At 36.7% G+C, this 20,631-nt stretch overlaps 1 protein-coding gene across 6 annotated transcripts in view; it reads right to left on the bottom strand.

Annotated features, from left to right (window-relative positions):
- The window catches only part of SPAG9 (sperm associated antigen 9), a 65,601-nt gene that overhangs the window by 12,046 nt on the left and 32,924 nt on the right, over positions 1 to 20,631 (bottom strand). For all 6 annotated transcript variants that reach the window (XM_075169636.1, XM_075169633.1, XM_075169634.1 and 3 more), the window contains 18 exons: positions 20,060 to 20,213; positions 15,794 to 16,004; positions 15,168 to 15,267; positions 13,912 to 14,033; positions 10,765 to 10,822; positions 10,042 to 10,194; positions 9,902 to 9,953; positions 9,345 to 9,475; positions 8,030 to 8,086; positions 6,985 to 7,158; positions 6,156 to 6,285; positions 5,803 to 5,895; positions 5,360 to 5,527; positions 4,413 to 4,584; positions 3,073 to 3,300; positions 2,057 to 2,252; positions 1,081 to 1,203; positions 447 to 527 (listed from right to left, as the gene is read on the bottom strand). In XM_075169636.1, the coding sequence (XP_075025737.1) occupies positions 447 to 527; positions 1,081 to 1,203; positions 2,057 to 2,252; positions 3,073 to 3,300; positions 4,413 to 4,584; positions 5,360 to 5,527; positions 5,803 to 5,895; positions 6,156 to 6,285; positions 6,985 to 7,158; positions 8,030 to 8,086; positions 9,345 to 9,475; positions 9,902 to 9,953; positions 10,042 to 10,194; positions 10,765 to 10,822; positions 13,912 to 14,033; positions 15,168 to 15,267; positions 15,794 to 16,004; positions 20,060 to 20,213 (2,403 nt within the window). The remainder of the gene's footprint in view (positions 1 to 446; positions 528 to 1,080; positions 1,204 to 2,056; positions 2,253 to 3,072; positions 3,301 to 4,412; positions 4,585 to 5,359; positions 5,528 to 5,802; positions 5,896 to 6,155; positions 6,286 to 6,984; positions 7,159 to 8,029; positions 8,087 to 9,344; positions 9,476 to 9,901; positions 9,954 to 10,041; positions 10,195 to 10,764; positions 10,823 to 13,911; positions 14,034 to 15,167; positions 15,268 to 15,793; positions 16,005 to 20,059; positions 20,214 to 20,631) is intronic.

The following is a 20,631-nucleotide window of genomic DNA, read 5'->3' as shown; positions in this document are numbered from 1 at the left end:
CAAGTTTAAATAAGGTATAAAAATTTTGTATTTCAGCATACTTTTTATATTCACGTTAGCCCTAGTGTTTTGATTTCTACAATATAGTTCAAGAGAAGGGACAGTAACAAGGTGTCAAAATCCAGTTCAGAAAGCTTAAAATATATCTAGCTACAATGCCTGAAGAAAACATCAAGGATAACAACCTATAACTGTTTTGAATACACAACTACCAAGAATACCAAGTATACAGCTGCAGCTCATCATTTGAGCCATAGTATTTCGAACAGATACAAGATTCCTTTTATTTTCCTTACTCCCCAAATGTTTTCCACTGCCCCTCAAACAATATGCATGCATTTATGGCAACTGACATTCCCAATATCTGAGGAGGAAATATAGAACCACTTTGCAAGTATTTTAACAGAACTTCATTATGATTTACATGACATTCTTTCAGGACTTACACAATACTGAGAATAGAATCTTTAAGTTTAATGGCATGAACACATTTCCTCCACTGGGCCACTGACGAATGAACATACAGGCTGCAAAGACAAATCAGGAGGGATTAAAAGCACTAGGAAAGGTCTACCAGACAGGAAAAAACACAAGCAAAATCCCTATAATTGAAATCCACAATCAAAGGGAGAATAAGTTTTCATCTTCCACTGAAAACTATGTATAGAGTGAAAGAAAGAAGTACATGAGCAGGCAGAATGGTTTTTCAGAGGCCCAAAACATTACCAACTCCTTTGCAGATATATCTGCAGTAAAAAGGGCAATATATTTTTCTAGCATAATAAAATATGGAAAGTTACGGAATTATCAGACCATAACAATTTCTTTGACTACAAAAAAACCAACCAACACTTTTCTGCAGATAAAAGTGTTATGTGCCAAAAAGAGCTTGCTAATCACCTACAATACTTTCCTTGAATTCTATAATGCCTAAATATAGCAAAGCGTACACAGTTTAGGCTCTCTTGAGGTCGTCTTGCACTTAATCTTGACTCAAGACAATTATCAGGCCTGTAGGCACAAGAAGCAAGTTCAAAATAATTTTTCCAAACAAATTTAACACGATTAGCATTTTCTCACCATCCATTCTGTGCTCCAAGCCACATTGTCGGCAAAAGGCTACTCATTTTCTGTGCTTCTTCTCTCACTAGATCTTGCTCATTTGGCAAAACTGCAACGTCTTTATATAACTCTGACTCAGTGCTAAACAAAAAAACCAACCAAACAAAAAAAACCCCAGTTAAAATACATTGAATAAAGTGCACAGATTACTCAGATTATAACCTAGTATTTACTTCATTGCTGCTCGTTTCTACACTGGCTTTTAAAGTACATAAGGTATTTAAAAAAACAGTAACTGTCCATGAAAATACAACAATGCAGATGAAAACCTCAATAACAACTAATTTCTTCAAGGGGCCATTTACTTATACAAGGAAATGTAGGTTCCATTCAAGCCTGTCAATATTGCTGATATCTCTGGGTAATGGCAGAAGAGAGTTGCAACATCAGAGGCACACGTTAAGAGAAACACTTCTAAAAAAGCTGTATGATACTTCTGCGCCTGTATGTGGAGAGTGAAGAATCCTTAAGATTTGAAATACCGATTATTTTCAAAGTTCTCTACTCCTGTAACTACTCACAGACTGACTTCTGAGAAAAGAAACATACGTTTGAACAACCAGTTGATTGGAAGAAAGGACTGTAATTCTTACTTATTTTCACATCAAAACAGGGAATTTAAACAGGCATCTCCAGATCAGCACCATTCACATTAAGTCTGTGAGACGACTTAGTGACAACTGGTAGACACTCACTACTCCATTCTGGAGGTGTCTGTACTCGAGGGATATGAGTTCACATACAAAAGACTCTAGGTATATAGGTGACCCTTTCATGCAAGCAAAGCAGAGAGTGTCTTGTACCAAGACCGCTTATATAAACCTCAACATACTTAACAAGAAAAAAAAGTAGTCGTTTCGTCCCCATATTGTGTTGCTGCAAATGTTATGTTTTTCTTTTTAAATATGTTTTAAGAGGTATGAGGACTATGTACCTAGGCTGGTACACTGGAGACGCCTCTGTTGTATTCTGCACTCCCAGTGGATCTGTAAAGACATGCTCTGTGTAGACTCCAGTTTGTGCGATATCAGCTGTGTCTTCTCCTGTCCCTGCATTGACTTCTGTTGCTTCTGTTGCCTCCTCTGCTGTTGGAATGTTCTCATCCACTGAATTACTTTCAGTTGCAATATCTATGGAACCAAAAATTTAAAAAACTTAACAACTGCAAGAGAATTCTCAATTGTTTAGAACAGCCAGAACTTGATACTTGAAACTTAAGTGAATAGCTGTAATAACCAGACAGTCACAATTCAGATTTTATATCTCATCTTAAAAAAAAAATCAGATCAGACAAAGTGCAACCTACTAAAGTATGGATATCAACAAGTGTCAAATGCACTTTTAAGTATCAACCCAGTGACTGATGGCACAGGTTGCCCTTTAAGGGACTAACTAACTAGCAGTGAAATCCAATCAATTAAAAAACACAACTATGGCAACAGTATTATATGCCATAAGAAAAAAAAAAATGTTCAAGTCCAACAACCACACATCCATTAACAATCATATCACCATACAGCTCTGAAGGGTATATGACAGAAAATATTAAGAATGCCTATAAAGTAAACAGCTTCACTTAAATCTCCATTAAGACTTTACAAGATTTAAGGCATATATCCACATTCTCTCTAGTCATCTGTCAGCAAGGTCTGCATTTCAAATACTGAATAACTTAAAAGCTCTCTTTAGACCATACACAAGATAGAGTTCTCTCAAAAGTATCTGAAAGAAGCAATTGTCTATACCTGTTTAATATCACCTCCACAAAGTTTTCAGCTACAATTATACAGTGCAAGTATGTCAGACTTACAGGCCATTTCCCACAGAGTACTTCTTTTATGTTATCACCGCATACAGACAAGCTATTACATTAAATACTTGTACCATTCATTTCTCAGTTCCACCTAATGATGTTTGGCCATCCCTAACATACTTTTAAGATTTTTGTACCTGACTGTTTATCTGTCATTGGTGAGCCACCGTTTGCATCATGAGCTACAGGTGCTCCTGTGATACCCTCTGCAGTACAGCCAACCACTGTTATTCCTCCTAGCAAGCTATCGGTTTCTGCAGAGCTGTTGCTAGTCATACTTCCACACAGAGATGACTTGTCCACTTGACTGGGATCTGCTTCTTGAGACCCTTCTTCTCCTGCAGGATAGTCTGTTTCCCTTGCCCCTGAAAGAAATTAAACTCGCATGTTTCTTGTGGGCATAAAGGGGAGGCACTTTTCTATCTAATAACAAACTAAGCTTTCAAACTGAATGAACTCTCCAGCAACTGAGATTTAACATACAGATAACTATCTACAAGTTTATTTTAACATGATCAGCAGACATTAAAGATGCTGTCACAAAGCTCAAAAAGCAAAAGCAGTATCTACACATGCTGCACATCTGAATGTCATATTTAAATCTGCAGAGTTTTCCAACTAGTTTATTTCTATTTCAAATAAATTTTCCATTAAAATTAGATTTCATAACAGTGCATATATGCAGGGATACCTATCTACAGCTTTATGAAGAATTTAACTGCAATAGATCCTTTGTTCTGGAAGAAAAGCTGCTTTTCTCTCGTACAGCCCTCTCAAATACTTTTAAGACTTAAAATATTAAATTCTTTGTTTCTTGAAATTTTTATCATATTTTACTATATTTTATGCTACTTTGATTTTATAAGTTCTACATAGTTTCAATGGAGCAAAACCTCCAACCTTCACTGGAAAGAGATTTCTTCTAAGCTTATTAAACAAAAGTACTTCCCTGGAACTAGTGCTACAGACTTCTGTAAGTGTAAGCCAAGAAACAAGAAACCAAAAGCACAATTAATTCTTCTCCAGAATCATAATATCCTCCTATTAAACTTCCCTCAGTACACTCTCCACATACACTCTCAATGTAACAAGGACACCCTCTACAGGAAGCTCCAAGACTTGCTACTTATCTTCAACAGGTTGAAGAGGTCTAAAGAGCCAACATATTTTTCTTTTGTGATGTTCACAGTTCCATAAAACATTGGCACTACCGCACAATTTATAATACAGCAGACAAAATACTTCTTCCTGGTTACTGACATCTCTTTACCTTTGAGTTAATTTAGGTCAAGAGCCAACTGAAGAGTGGAACAGGAGAGCAGAAATCCAATCGTTTTTCCTCCAACTAAACACTTTTTATCGCTGTGTTACAGTAACATTTTATCACACTAATTAACAAATCTTTGGTTTTTCATTGCGTAAGAAAATCTGAGTAAGATACAGTTAAAGCGGGAGTTAAAACATCACAAGTCTTTACCTGGCACACTAGCAATACAAAGCACATGAGAATTGCAAACAATGAAACTGTCCAGAATATTTCCTGGTTGATTAGCATCAATAATGATAACTTTTGTAGCAGAATGTGTGCTAGTACAGATCCAAACTAGACTGGACAATTCTTCCTGGTGTTTCAGCTCCTTCTGCTGGTCCTGAAGGAGAATAAAGGCAGAACAGAAGTCAACAACAACAGGAAGGTGGACAAGAACAGAACTATTGCCTTTGCTCTTGTATGTTCTTACATTATCAACTACAGAAATATATATAAATATGTGATAAGTTAAATATCTTTAATGCCATCGTAAAATGACATGTATTTACTTGTTCTCTATGTATTTGGAATATAAAACCCCCTCATATTTCATACTTTTGTAGAAAACTATAGAAAATAATTATACTGCACGATTATACAGTTAGACAAGTATAAAGCTACATAAGAATACTATTTACGTGCCAGCTACCATACTCAGATTAATGTGATGGCCCAAAGCACTTCAAAATTAAGCCTTTGTTTCTATGCCCTTAATATGAATTCCACTCATTGCTGCTTCATGAAAACATGAAGACTAACACATTTTTAAACAACGGCACAGATACCTAAAAAACTTTTTTTAAATGGCAGTCAGAACATGAACAATTCTGTCACAAGTGGTTTTTTTTAAAGCAGGCAGCACTGGTATAAACAGTGCATCATTTTCATGTAAAATTGATTTGCTCCGCAGATTTACCAACAAGCTGGCACACAGGAAAGATCACAGTATTTTTGTAGATGGATTCAATAACCCAAGTATCTTGGGTTGATGACTACCCAAGAAAAATCTATTCATTACCAATAAACCTGATTACAAAATATATTATTAATCCACAAATATACGGTAAAGATGTTTAACTATATAAACTATTCAACATGCCTTACTGCGATCTTACCTTGAGCTCTTGGTCTAGTCTATCTAAGCTACTTTGAGATCCTGTTTGCTGCTTGTTGCCATCTGCATCCATACCAGTCACATCATTGTAGAATACGCTAGCACCAACAACAGACCCGCCATCTCGTGTTTTCCCTCCTGATAGGTTTACCCCTACAGCACACCACAGCTTGAAAGAAAAATAAATGCTTCACTTAAATGTTAAACTAAAAAAAGACACACCCATTGTTAAATATGCTAAGTTATATCAAAATTATATCTGCAGTCCATTTTAAGGAATTCATTAAGATTAAAGTCACGTACATTTCTACTGAAGCTTAAATTCTGATTCACCTATGTTTTAAAAAAAAACTTTATTTGAAAAAGAAAATAATTGGGTCTAAAATAAAAATATTCAAGCTATAGGTCATCCAATTCTCTATATCACCGCTGTAAATATCCTACCTTCATAGAGGTATCCTTCTCATCTAAAGGTCTCAGGTAAACAGGTACAGGCAAGTTTTTCATCTTATTGTCACCCTGGCCACCATTTGCCACCTAGGCAAAACAAAAACAAAAAAACAGAAAAGCTTTCCCCTTTAAAAGAGGTTTACAGTCTTTGGAATCAGTTGATCAGACTTTGTTAAACACGATTAAGAGTTTTGCATTGTGGTTTTCCTTAGAAAGACTCTTTTAACAGCAAAAGTTCAACAAAAAAATGCTGGAATCACTCAAACACAAGCTGTGAAATTACACTGTTCAAATTTTCACAAAACACGGAGTTGTTACCACTACATTTGAAAACATAAGCATAATACCTGTTTGTACTTCTGAGGTAGACTCCAGCCAAATGCTTGCACTCTACCATCCTCTTTCTGAACATGCGCTTTCACTTGACGATACTGCTCTCTTTTCTGCTCTCTGCGTGAAGCTAAACTGGCTTCAGTTCTAAGGAAAAATCATTATTAAAGAACCTGTAATTTATGCTCTTTAGAATTCTTTGTGTAATGGGAGTTGCTATTAAACTCCATAGACAAGACCTCTGTGGAAGCACTGGGTTACCAAAGAGATCCCTAGTTTTTCACACATCACCTATAGAACGCCAGGTTTCCTGTGAGCTATTTCTAAGGCACCTGTGAAAGACAGGCAAAACCAGAAAGGCTATTGTCAGTATCCTTAAAGAAAATTAACTTGGGTTAGGTACCTCTTCTAGAAGCTTTAAAAATTGTAAACCAAAAGGATATATTGCCAAAAAGAAGCACAGGAGGAAAAAAAATAATTACAGACACTTGTTAGCCTGACTCACGTTGTTCTATTTTCCCACTGAACTTGAAGTGAAAGTATCTGTACAGTTACTGCTAACCTACAACACTTGCATATAAAAGCGTACCAAGTGCTGCCTCCTGTGCCTAAATGCACTTTCATGAAAGGCAGTGATATTTGCCAAACAGAATACTACTGCCAGATACCCAGAATACTCATCCACTGCTGTGCGTTTCAGTCTGCACTATGTTGATTTCTTATGTATCAACATTCACTTCAGGAGAACATTATACTTCACTTAGCAGCATGCTATTTATCTCAGAGGATTAAAAGAGCAAATACTTGATAGAGCATATCTAGTAGTATAAAACCAAAATGACTTACTCGTCACTGAGGAATTCAAAGGCTTTAGATTTGTCACTAGGTAATTGAGATAAGGTGCTGCTTCTTTTCTTGACTGATGGAGTAATATGCGAGGTTGGAGCATTATATTTAACATTGACAGGAGGTTCTGGTTTCTTAGCTGTATTGCTAGATGAACTGAAGAGCCTGCTAAAACTAGAAGAAGAGAAAAAAAAAAAGATGAGAGTTAAGATTTGTGAGGTACATCCAAATTTGACTATGCAGGCAAAACACTGCATATGCTAGCCTGCTCAAGCCAGTTAGACTAGGAAACTGGAGCCCAACATAGCAGCAGCCACCACACCCTCAGCAACACTCTAAAAGCACAGAAACTCATGTCAGTAAGAAAAATTCTTAAATAATTATTATCCCATTCATTTATCAAATTTAATGGGATCTTCATCTTGAATGAAGATCTGCAGGGAACCAACAAAATTAGGATGTGAACGTCACACCTGGAAGACAATTTTATGAAGCATATTAGTTCATGCACAGAGCACTTTACAAACCCCACCATGTTCTAGGCTAAAAGATAGTTATCAGCAAACCACAACATCAAGAGGATTATTTGACAAATATCTTGTTGTGAATAACACTGTTTTAGATTTAAAGAGCTTGAAGTTAGAAAGGAAACTTTAACAATCAGTAAGCCATACTTCACAGAGGAAAAGGAAGCTGAAATAAATGCAATCCACACGAGCAATTCAGGTTTCCATTTCTCATCATAAAAAAGAATCCAGAAAAATGTTCAGAACAAGAGTCCTGGTGCATATTCAGCTATAAAAAAATTACAGCACTTTGGCATTTAACTTCACAAAGTGCACAGCCATTCACTACGTGATGCAGCTTACGATACATTTTGTCTTCAAGAACAGTCTTACCGAGCTGGCATGCTAGGTAACAAGAGGAGAACAGTTAAGACATCTTCATCTGCCAAAAGATAATTAGCTAACATACAAAAATGTGCCAGCTAATTGGTTAGGGTCTTTTATTTATTTTTGCCAGTGAGTTGTGTTTCAATACTTACAACTGCCAAATGCTTGATCTCTTCTTTTCTTGCATGGCTGGATTTTCTCTTGATGCTCTACAAGAAATGAATTCCAAGTTTACTGAGTAAGCATTAATTAAAAAAAGGAAAGGAACAGAACAGTGTGTAACTCTTATTTAAAAAACCAGGATAACATATAGAAAGTATCAAAGCCTGTTTTTCCACATTGCCACTTCTTTTCTGATCAGAGCACAATATTGAAATTCTCACTAGATGAACTGAAGTTACATAATAAACATCATCCACATTTATTTGCATCACAAACACAACCGGTGACTGCTTTTCAGACAGAAGAGACAAATCTGTATAACACTTCGCAATGGAAAGAGCTAGAAGAAAGCAGCAAATGATTTTAAATTCTTCTGCCTCCTGTTTTTTAATATTTTAACCATTGCCTTTTATTTTAAAACCTCTTACTCCTCAACACATCAGTAAATAAATAACGTGATCATTCCTGAAGCCATAGATGCATTAACAGACACAGGAGCGGGTTTCTACAGGAGAAATAGCTATAGAAAAGCAAGCCACGTCTGCTTGGCAATATCTGTTTTTCCTCTCACAGACTCAGAGTCAAAATGGCTCACAGGTATTGAGGACAATAGAAAAAATCAGATGCCATTGTTCTACCTGACCGGCAGGCGGCTCCAAATGACACTGTTACCTCTGGACACAGACACGGCTCGGGGATGTGACAAGAACGAGCTCGGCTCAGGTCCGAGGCAGAAGACTTCTGTTTTTAAAATCATACCTTCCAGACAACTCAATATTCAGGATGAAAATCAGACCAGATCACCATCTTTATTGCTTATATTTAACAAACCTTGCACAGTTTTAAAATTGCATTTTTTCCTGAACAACCCAAGTCCTTACAAATGGACTACTCAATCTGAAGACTGTACGTTAGTCCTGTTTTGACAACTCAGCTGACAACTGGGCCCACTGCTTTAAGGTACATGCATGCATACACACAGTAATTTTTCCTGCCCACCAAGTTAATGTTATTTACAATTACCAAGTTTTGTAACCGTTCCAAAATACGCACATTTCTTCAAGGGATGCTTATTTCACATCATATGAAGTAACACATCTTCACTGAGGTCTCACCAAGAACCCATTTTGATGAGATAAGTTATATGCACATAACTTTAAAACAAACTTATTCATGGGCACGTGGGGAGACAAGCAGAAGGGCAATTAAGGCCTCAAACTACTGACCAGATCGCTCTGCAACTAAAAATCAAGAGCTTGTAAAATCCAAGCAGCTCTATCGAAGATTTTTAAAAGAGCCTTTTACCTTATCATCTCAGTCCATCGGACAGCTTCCTGAAGCTCCATCAACCTCTCTTTGTACTGATTTCTTTCCATCAGAACACGGGCCATTTCAACACGAGTAAAACGCTTCCGCTGAGCGGTGGGGACATCACTCTGAACACACAAAAAAGCAAACATAGGACGAACAAAGGAGCACAGTAGGGCCTTGCAGAATCAGCCTCTGCCTTCCGATAAGAGTCAGTTTAGGGCACAATTCCAGATTCCAGATCATTTGGGGCTTTGTAAAACTAACTCAATTTTACCTTCCTCTCCTCCCATCCTTTGTATGTAGTATAATCTGAATAAAAAACAGTTCTTTGAAAAGAATGTGACACACAATAAGGGGCAGAGAGGAAAGAAAGAAAACTAGACATGGTCAGTCTATGTTTACTTGTGCTCTTTAGATCTTCTATCTTTTCTATACATGGAGGAAGTTTACCACTACTTATTAAGCAGTAAAGTTCAGTAGCACTCACTAAACACATGTGAGCTTCTAATGTCCCATTGTGGACTATACAACAAAAATACACATACACCTACATCATCATCCTCTTTAGCTTTCTGTCTTGCTTCCTCTGCTTCTGCACGAGCTCTAAATACAAAATAAAACATAGCTGCATTAGATACCACAGTGGGGGTTTTTTTGCCTTTCTTTTTCACAACTATGGAATTAAACTTACTTTCTCAGCTCTTCTTCCAGTTCCTTGTTCTTCTCTTCAAGCTTTTGTTTTGCTTGTTTTACAGCCTCTAATTCACCTTGTAGTACATCCTTCTCACAGGTCAATTCATCCACCTTTGCTATCAAATCATTCTTCACTACATTCAGTGCATTTCTACACAAACATTTAAAATACACCGTTACAAGGATGACTATGGTCTCATAGTTTAGCTTCAGCCTTATTTTATTCTTGAATTTGAAGACCTCGAAATTTCTTACATGGAGCTGCTGTAAAAAGATACAGCTTTCTAAAACAGGTCAAACCTTCTCCCCCCCAAATCTCAAATGCTCAAACACATTCACACCTCAGTATTAGAAAAAAGTACTGATAAATCAGTTTGCTTAGAGGTCGAATTTCTCAACAGTGCTCCAATGGATTAGCTTCTGCAGTTACAGCTGTGTTTCTAACAGAAAAGGCAGGGAGTTGATCTCATTAGGACATAGAACTGCAATTCTTGTAGCCTTACAATGATAAAAGCAGCTTTTGCTTCTACAGACCTTAATTTCTAGAAGAATACCAACTAAGCTACATATTTAGCCAAATACACCTACAAATTCAAAATACTTATACCACCACTACTCTTAGAACTGAAAGCACATTTGTATAATTTCAGCTTTCTGTGTATGAAGATATTACAAAACAACAGAGAAGGTCAGTATTTTTTACATACACATTCTCACTTACTTTGTCTCCAACAGCTGAGTGTTTTCCAAAATAAGGTTTTCAACCTCACGACCCATTCCTTTCCAAAGGAAACAAACACATAAAATTAGCAAATAAAATGGATGTTTTTCCAAAACCTATGTTTTGCCATTGTCTAAAAACAGCTGAATTTTGAGTATGACAAACTTGTCAGAAAAACTGTGAGCTATCTGAAGTTTCAGGACCTACCTTCTACAATTAGCTTTCCCCTCCACTTTCTTCCCAATCTGCCTTCAGTTAAAGCCTAAAGGCAACCCTGGCTAACCACAGGCTAGTGCTACCTCCACCTATTCTATATATTTTGAAGAGGTTACAGTACCACTAAGTCAAAAACCAAACACGGCATTAGTCCACAAAAAGTTAAGTTTAAAATGCTCGACTGTCTTTTATACCATGTCAGAAACAAAAATTATCACTTATAGACACAAGACATGCTGAATTATAAAGCTCAGATTGCGAAAGCCCTGCAGATTTCCCCAGAGCAAATGATACCTTACCAAAGAAATTATGGTCTTTAAAGCCCATGCATTCCATGTAGAGCAAAAACAAGAACAAGAAACATTTCATGTAAGGTGTAGTATGAGTGAAGAGCAATAAAATATTCAGACTTATGAAGTAAGAGTGAATTAAAACAAAGCTATCACCAAAAATCTGAAGTGGAATGTGATGTGATTAGAAGCAGGATTTATACAAAAGACAGACGTTAAAAAAGATAAGTTTGTCACAACCATTTCTATTGGTCAGAACTCTTACAAAAATTAGTAACTTAATAAAAGTCTATCTCATTTTCTGTGAAATAATTTAGAAGCACAGTACTTGCCAGAAATACTAAGCCATTCATTAAAAGTTTCAAATTACTATGCTACTATGGGAAAAAAAAGTGAACTTAACTCTTCATATAACTACTTCAATATTATTTAAATTTCTGGAAAACAATTTCTCATCCTATTGTTTGCATGCCTAAAATAATATAATTTGCAAGATTTTAAAAAGATAAACTTTCAGGCAGAAAATAATTATTTTATATCTTGCACAGTAAAATAATTACCACACTGATAATGGCAGAAATTATGCTAATTCAAGATTAACACAACAAATGAAAAAGGTATCTGAATGGTGGAGGCCTTTTGAAATACTCTATGAACACAATCTTCTAAGCAACTTTGGTAACAGAAGACTTAAAAGATATTTGGATAACAATAAAAAAAAGTATCTAAAAATAGACATGCAAGTCAAAGTTCCCTCTGTTGGAATTTCTCTCTCGGGGTTTTGGATTGAAAGCAAATGACATTTAATAGTGAAGGAACTTAGATCAGCTATTGTTACTTTATCAATATCAGGAGAAATCCCCTACACTACAGTCATCAAGAGGTTTTATTCAAGTGGCTATTGCTTTTTAAATGTTTTCAGTATTCACAGATAAAAGTACCTAGGATCACTCCCAACAGGTTTCAGGATCCTTTATAATGCAAGAACAAAAACTAGAAAGCCAAGAGCGCAAAGGCAAAAAAAAAAGTTACCAAGCAGGGAAAAAATGCAGAGAATGTATTTTATGAAAGCAGCAGCCAAGAACGCCTAACTGTAGAAGCAACAGATTTCAAAGAATTTTTTTTAAAAAAGAAGCATACACACCAGAATATTCCCCTGGGTATGCAGCCCAAGAGAAAACAGATTAGAGAATCCCAATTAACTACTTTTACAGAACTCCAAACTGAAATTTAATGCTCACTTAGAACAGATCCAAATACTTGAAACACACCAACTATCCTGAATGCAGATGTGGCTTTTAAGTAACACAGTAATTTGGATGATGGTTGTGCTCAAAGTGAAATCATGATTATATAGTAAAACTTTTAGACCAACACATTCTGCATAACACAGTTATAACAATGTGTTCATTTTGCACACACCGGTGTTTCTAGCAGTAGTTTTACAGAAAATGGTAATGAAGTCAGTGACAAACTTTTGACACGTTATACTAAAAAGCATATTATTTTTGCCCATGGAAAACAAAGCATCTATTATCAGGAAGTTCTGACAGTAATTTGATTTCTTTAAACAATTCATCACACAGCTCAGGGATGGAAGTTGCTGAATGTTAATAGTTCTCCAGTATCTATATTTTTGCATGCAGAATGTGTCATTAGTTGTCCCTGTGACAACAGCGTGCAAGAGTTTTGGATGAAGTGTGTTCCAGCAAGGATGTGGTGGTCCTCACTGCTCAGGATTCAAAGCAGCAGAGAGTGACAACACAGAAAAGCCATCTCAGACTGGAGATAGGCCCATTACCCCTCAGGGGTAATACTCGGCAGAAATGTCACCTACTTGATGTAAAATAAGTTTCTGGTGGAACACTGAACAACCAGAAATCCAGACTCCACACACAACACTTCCAAATAATACTACTAACTATCTGCATTTTTGCCAGGTCAGACGACAGAAGCAGACAGACTGCTGATTTTCTGTATACAACCCATTTCTAAAACACACAAGAGTTGCATCTGCATTTTATACATTCCATAGTACCAGCTTTCATTATTTCAAAATGAGGCCTAAACACTGATATGGCCAAAAATACCTCATGTTGTTTACAGAAAGACCCTTCTTTTAACAACCTTTTTGCTCCTGATCAACTCATGTTCCCAAAACTTACGTTTTGTTCAGTCAGCACACAAGTAGCAGCAAGCTGCTTAGGGGGAACAGAAATGTGGGTTCCCCCTCCCTTTTCAATTAATTGTTTGATTCTCAAATTACCACCATTGCATTCTGCTGCAATTCTCTTACAAGTTAAGTTCCATAGAGAGGTGATAAAGCCAGGCCATTACAGATTGGGCACAATCTGAATTAAACTACCTAGAACTAATTCAAGATAAAAATCCTTGTGTCAGAGAACATATAGGGAAAACTGAAATAGAGAATAGCGTAAGAAGTGCCCCAAAAGATTAAGGCTGATATCGTTATATTGAAAGAAAGAACAAACACCTCCTCCTGGTTTTTTTGCATTCCAATAATCACCTTAGGATGATACCCAAAAGATTTTAATGCAAACGAATCCTAACAGTAAATCCAGCATGGATAATTAAGCACTCCACTAACAAGGAAAATTCCTCTTTAAATAACCTTTCTTACCCAGTAAATCTGCACCTTCATCCACATCTCCAATTAGGCCAGAACCAGCAGATGACAGCTCTTCAAAGAGTGACTCTGTATTACGGTCAAATGCTTTGTTCTCTATGCCTTTGGTAGGAGTGCTATTCAAAGAATTAAAACAAGCCATAAAAAAGCAGAAAGAAGACATTCCCACATTGAAGAAACTTTTCTCCATGTTTTTACCAGTAGTTCATTTGTTACCCGCCCCCCCCCCCCAAAAAAAAAAAAAAAACAGAAGTGAAATTTTCAGAAGCTTTCAGTTGGCTTAGAGTCCTAGATTCTATCTTCAAATACTACTTTGGCATCAAGATCCCAAACTTGAGGTAGCTGCTGATTTTGAGCTGGTCAGGATTTTAATAAATTACAGCATATCAAGTTTTGGCATATAGAAATTCAGCCCCGTCAGGACTTAGTCTGCCCAAACGCTTAAAGAACAGACAGCTCAGCCAAACTGGAAGTCATTTAATATAACAGGAACGCAAGAGAACCAAATAGAGACCAAAATATTCCTCTGGCCAGAAAGGGGGCTTCCTTCACACAGAGATCTTATGCCATTAACATTCACTATACAAGGTCATTTTTTCCATCTCGCCACATGAATGAAACACACAGACATAACGCATTTGAAGGACTTGTGGCTAGACCCTAAATTGTTCAGGGCTTGCCTAGAAGATCAAGCACTCCCCCTGCTACTAAAACAACACTTGTTTATTTTTTATGGGGCTTTAGAGCTTTTGAAAGAAATGTTATCCTTCACAAAGAAAAGCCTGCAAAGAAGCAGACTCAGGCAAAAGCATTCTGCCAACACTGGGATTCCGCCATCAGAATCTGATAAATAAATGCTGTAACATTTGCAAAATCAGTCATAAATCCAGATTTTAAAAATCCCCTTTTTTCCAAGGGCCCTGCTTGGAAACCGCTAGTACCTTGAAGCCTTGATCTAGGGAGAAAAGGCCTCTTGGTATAGACCCTTTACTTGAAATACAGAAAGAATATTTAATCATTCTTAAGTCTGCTGTAATATGAAGTACCCTGAACATTCATCAGGTGCAGCAACAGAATGAAGAACTGCAGTTGCACTTAAAAACTCCTGAGGAATTTGGGGAAGTAAGGTCACAGAAGTAGGAGATTCATTATATAATGCATGATCTCAGCCCAGTACAATTGCTAAACAAGTCACAAGTTCAAAAACGAAGTCTGGTACCTTCTAAAATTCAAATCAACACACAACTTACCTGGAACCCTTATATCCGCTGAGATCTTTATCCATATCCAACTCTGGAGTTGACTCAATGATTGCCTGAACTTCAGATTTTTCTTCATTTTCATTTCCACCTAGGGAAAAACAAGTGGTATGCCTCCATAAAACAAAAATCACTGTGACATATGACATTATCTACATGTAGTTGTTATTAATTGATCACCAAATTAGTAGACTTCTGTTCAAAGACTTATCAAGGTAATTAAATGAGAAGACCTACGGATTTTGCTACTCTAGCGCAGACACTGGAATTTCTAAAGTCTCTCCTGAATTTAACTTAAGTCATCCAACTGTAATTATTTCCCACTATTTCTGCAATCAAAACCAAGCAGATGTCTATCATCTCATGACTTTTTGTGTCTAGATCAGTGCCACTTGCGCTGTTTACAAGGGAAATGTCATAAACAATTCGCATTCTGGAAAAATAAGAACTAAAGCCACCAATAAGTAACAGATTTGTATCTCTTACCAATATTGTGAACTCCTAAAAATATTGAGTAAAAAACATTTCTCATTTGTGGCACAACAATTAAGATACTTCATAACGGATTAAATATGAGGTCCATAGTAACCATAAACTAGAAAGTTAAAGCAGCTCACCAGTGGATACATTTCTTGTCTCTTGAGCTACCTGTACTTCAATATTCTTGCTTATGTCCAGTTTCTCATTCGGCATATCTGTGTCCTTTGCAAGCCCTTCAACATCTTCCTTTTGAGGAGTTTCAGCAGGCAGTACTGGTACATCTGAAGCAGCTGTGGATGCTGGAGTAGTAGATTTTGAGCCTGCTTGGCTAACATCAGAGAGCTCATCCTAAAATTGAACATTACCATTAAAAAAATGAACACAAATTAAAGTATTATTAGAAGAGTTAGGCATACAAACTAAAGAACACACACCAAAATTACTGTATTTTACTGAAGAATATGCATATGCAAAGAAACAAGAATGGAAAGAATACTTTAAACCAGTACCACCAAATTCATCTTTAGACTATGGCTGTTTCACTTCTGTTAAGGAGGTTACAGCTACAAAAAACATGCCCTTATTTTTAATACTAATGCTTGATCTTGATGATTATAGCCACAACTTTTGGGTGCTTTTCTGTTAAGTCTTCCAGACAACAGGCAGCATTCCCATATTAATAATCCTCCTAGCTGCACAATGAACTGCTGAATCTTCCTGAGCTGTTGTAAAATTTTTAATTGCTCAAAATGTGCATGATATCTTAAAACATTTCCTTAAAAAGTAGACTTTGAAGCACTGATGCAGAACATGGATTTAACTGATACAAAAGTATAGTATTTGCAAGCACTTCACTCAAACTGTTTTTACGCGCTTTCCAGTCTGATCTGTAAGCCCTGGATGACATTGGGAATAAGACATTGAACTGCAGTGACTATTTGTCCAGTTAGATCTCGGATCAACTATGGAACATGTGTAAATAGCTCCTTCTTAGAGGCTGATTCCTGGCAGCAGTTTACATTACAGTGACACTGTATGAAGAACCACAAGTATGGCTATTAATCCAGCTGCTGGACTCAAGATTATAATCGTTACTCAGATCAGGCACTGTGTTCGAGGGCAGGCTAGACTGTGTTTGATATAATTACAGGCTACTACCTGATAATACGAACAGCCCTTTTCTGGACTTTGTCTCCTTTCATTCACATTTTACCCCTCATTCATGACCAGAGCCATACCAGCATCCAGACGTCTTAACTATGACTTAAAGAGCACATAAGAGTGAACAAGATCTCACTGCAGATATGAAAACAAATCGTGTCTGTTTAGGCCAATATTTTCTAGCTTACAGCATTAGAGGAATCTCCTTGGGAAAAATTCAAGATGAAACACTGAGGCTGGTATGTGCAAAATGAAGGCAGGATGGCAGTTTTGATAAAAAGTTCTTTTAGGGTTTTGTTTGGGAATCAGAGGTGACAGCAAGGCTCCTAGACAAGTCTGTGACATTTAAAGAGAACGTATCTGTTAGCTTAGGAAACGTAAACTTGTCAAGAATGAAGCAAGTTTAGATTTTGTGAAGCATGAATTCATCGTACTTTGAGAAGAAAGTGAAACTGAATTTCAAGGTTATTTAAAAAAAACAAGAGACCTGCATGTAGACACACATTCTCTCCTTTGAACTTAGTGCAAGATTACTAAGAATTGTAATTTCTAAATTTTCACTTTTGGAACTTCCTGGAAAGATAAGATTTTAATTTGTGGGAGCAGGGAGGAAAACACACATGTATGTATATCAGCATAAATGTAAAGCTTGCATCCTATAGTGACAACCCCACATAGAATTTGCAAGCCCTAGAAACAAAAACTCAGCACTTTCAAGACCTGCCTACCAATTACTTCCAGTTTTCATCCTTTTTTAGTACATTTCAAAATAACCAATTATTCATATTTGATATTCTGACAAAATTATTCAGAAATATAGTCAACTAACAGTCGCCTCTAAAGGAATAAAACATGTACATTTACCCATAGTTATACAAGGTGACAAAACCAAGATATGAAAGTGTTATATGAGATACATTGTGTCCATTTAAAAAAAAGAAAAGAAAAGAAAAGCTACACAATTTTGCCAATTGCTTTTTGAACCGGTGAAAGTTCAGCCGCTGGATAATGATTCATACTTCAGCAAGCAGATACAGAAGGGAGGAAATGGTACCCCTTACCAAGGGGATCCGGAGTTCACACAAACAGGGAATAAAACCTCAACAGAGCTGCTGGCTCTGTTCAAACATTTCTACATCTTTGTATTCCAAAAGCATCCACTAACTGATGCAGCACAGACTGATCACTGACTTTCACACACAAAGCTCAAGAAAAACAGCTTGATAGCGCAAGAGAAAACAGTGAAGAGAATGGTCCTTTCCTTAAAGGAATTTCAAATAATCCCATCTATTTTATATTTCTTTATTATCTACTTTATTTTTTTAGCTATCTTTTGGAAACTATACTGATTAAACTATCATGAATGTTTATTCTAGAACTAATGAAAATGAAATGCAATTCCATTAAGTGACAATGAATTAATCAAAATATCTTAAAGCCTAAGCATTTGAACGTCAGAGCAGTGTTGACTTCGCAAATTTGACTTTTTTGGCAATGTTGCCAAAAGACTTTTCCTGAAAAAAGAAAAAATAGTTTAAAAATTAGATAATTAAATCTGAAGTAGTAGCTCATCTGCAATGCTTTGCAGAAATAAGCAGAAGAGAATGAATGGCACATAATTGTATGTTGACTTACAATGATATCCAGCAATGTCACTACTGTACAAGCTACAGGATACCCAGTCTTTTTAGTCTGGGTTTCTCCCTGGCACCTAGTCTTCGTGATACTTTTAGAGGAAACACTGACCATTAATGAAATGCTCATGCATGAATGGGAAACAGATGCCTGAAAGCAGAAGAATCTTTTTGTGCCCTGTACTTGATGTTAGAAGTGTTTAGAGGAAATAAAAGTATCAGAGAAAAAAGTTTCAAATTCTGGTTATGGCTTCAATGTATCATGTTATTCAAAACGTTTACTTCAGAAGTACTTTACATTCACAGCTAAAAAGCAAAGATGCTGCTTTGGATCTAAGGAAATTATTCTGACTAAGCAGGTTTGAAAAATTACAGTCGGTGCTGTTCTGTAAGTTCTTTTAGCAGCACTAAATTCTTTATTTTTAAAAGAACTATATGAAGAAGCCTATTTTGACTATATAGTAACCAATATAGTTTTCTGACGGGACAGGATGGGATCAGAGACTTCCTTTTATACCTCATCTACACTTACTCTTAGTCATAACTAAGTTGTATTTCAGTCAGCTCTCTTAAAGCCTGTCAATTTATTGATGTTAATTGGCATAGGACAAAGGGAATAGGACAAATTTAAGACCCAAAAATGGTCCTAGCCGAGAGTTTGTTAAGTGACAAATTTTAGATCCAAATCCCTGTTGTCACTTTGATATGTTTATAATTAACCATTACTTACACTTCCCATTACCTCCATATGATCTTTAGGCAAAAAAAGTCTGGGTTCCAATTATGTCTGGACAGTCTTTTAATTCTTATCAGTTTAATAGTGGCCTGCTAGGTATTAAGTTCACTTAGGAGGAAATTCCCTTCAGCTGTATGCCTTTTCAGAAATAACAGTACATCCATAGTTTTCCAAAAAAACCCCATCAACATAAAGCTATAGGGAGGCTTTACACATTCCAGAGTTCTTCACCCTGCACATCCCTCCTCCTGCTGTACTGTTAGTGCGCCTCGTCCTGACTGCCAGATTCATCACCCTCCAACCCACTCCCATTTCTGCAGCTTGTTCTATACCACCCTCTCACTGTTGGAACACAGAACAATTGCAGGAATTATAGCCAAGCTACATGTAAGGGAAATCATAATCACAGGCTAATTTAGGAAAGTTAGGTCATTCTCAACTCTGCGGTATACCTACGCTATACGCCTGGTAGTAGGCAGTAGGCGTTAGGAGTACTGCCTGTGTAGTAATCAAAGCTTTCCTTCTAAAAGGACATTAAACCAGCAGACCTGTTTAACTAGTTACAGATCTAATGCGTAAAGAACAAGTGACTGACCTCTGGAAAGGGTCCTTAGTCAGAAAGAAAAAACCCACTCATGTAAGAGAACTAGCCTGTATTACCACTCATTTGGAAAATGCAACCCAAATTCCACTTCTTCCAGCAAATAAGTTCCCTCAAAGCTCATTTGAGTAAGCAACATACTTGGCTTACACAAAGATGATTTAGGATTTTCACTCCTCCCCTTCAATTTCCTTTTTCTCCCCACTAAGGATCTAGAATCTGTTTATGGGAGTTTCTCCTAACACACAAGGCAGCCGAGCTGAGTGCTCACCTTTAGGCTTGTGTGGGACCGTGGCTGGCTTAGCTCGTGGAATTTCCAGTGCTCTGACCCAGGTGTTTCCCCCGCTTCTCTCTGAGTTTCAGGCGTAAGTAGTGCATCTCCTGGAGGTAATGGGAAGATGCCCAGTGATATTGGACGCTCCTTTCTGTTTGAAAGAGAGACAGGTTTCATCAGCCATTTCAGATGTCACACAATTTATTTTCCTGTACGCCTCTGAAATCAGCAGGGAAGTGGTAAAATTATAGGTTCAAACATTCATACACTATGCTCTATTAAATATACAATGTAGCATACACCGTTTGTATTACAGCACATAATTCCTCATTTCATATTATTTAATTGCAAATAGTCTATTTCATGGCTTTAGGCAGCAGTTGTTTACTATAGATTAGCTTTGGTGCAATCAATAAGTTTTACAGAAGTGGAACACAAACAGGAATATAAGATGAAAATGTTTCCTTATTTCAGATTAAATTACAATTTTTCAGCACCACTCTTAAAAATACCATCTTGCACTTTTTTTTTTTGCAAGATACAGTACCATATAACTCCTACGATAGCCA

Source organism: Calonectris borealis, chromosome 20 (assembly GCF_964195595.1).
Source record: "Calonectris borealis chromosome 20, bCalBor7.hap1.2, whole genome shotgun sequence".
In the NCBI taxonomy this organism is placed as follows: Eukaryota; Metazoa; Chordata; class Aves; order Procellariiformes; family Procellariidae; genus Calonectris; species Calonectris borealis.
The sequence above is the reverse complement of the archived record's forward strand: the minus strand, read 5'-3'. Positions and strand labels throughout refer to the sequence as shown.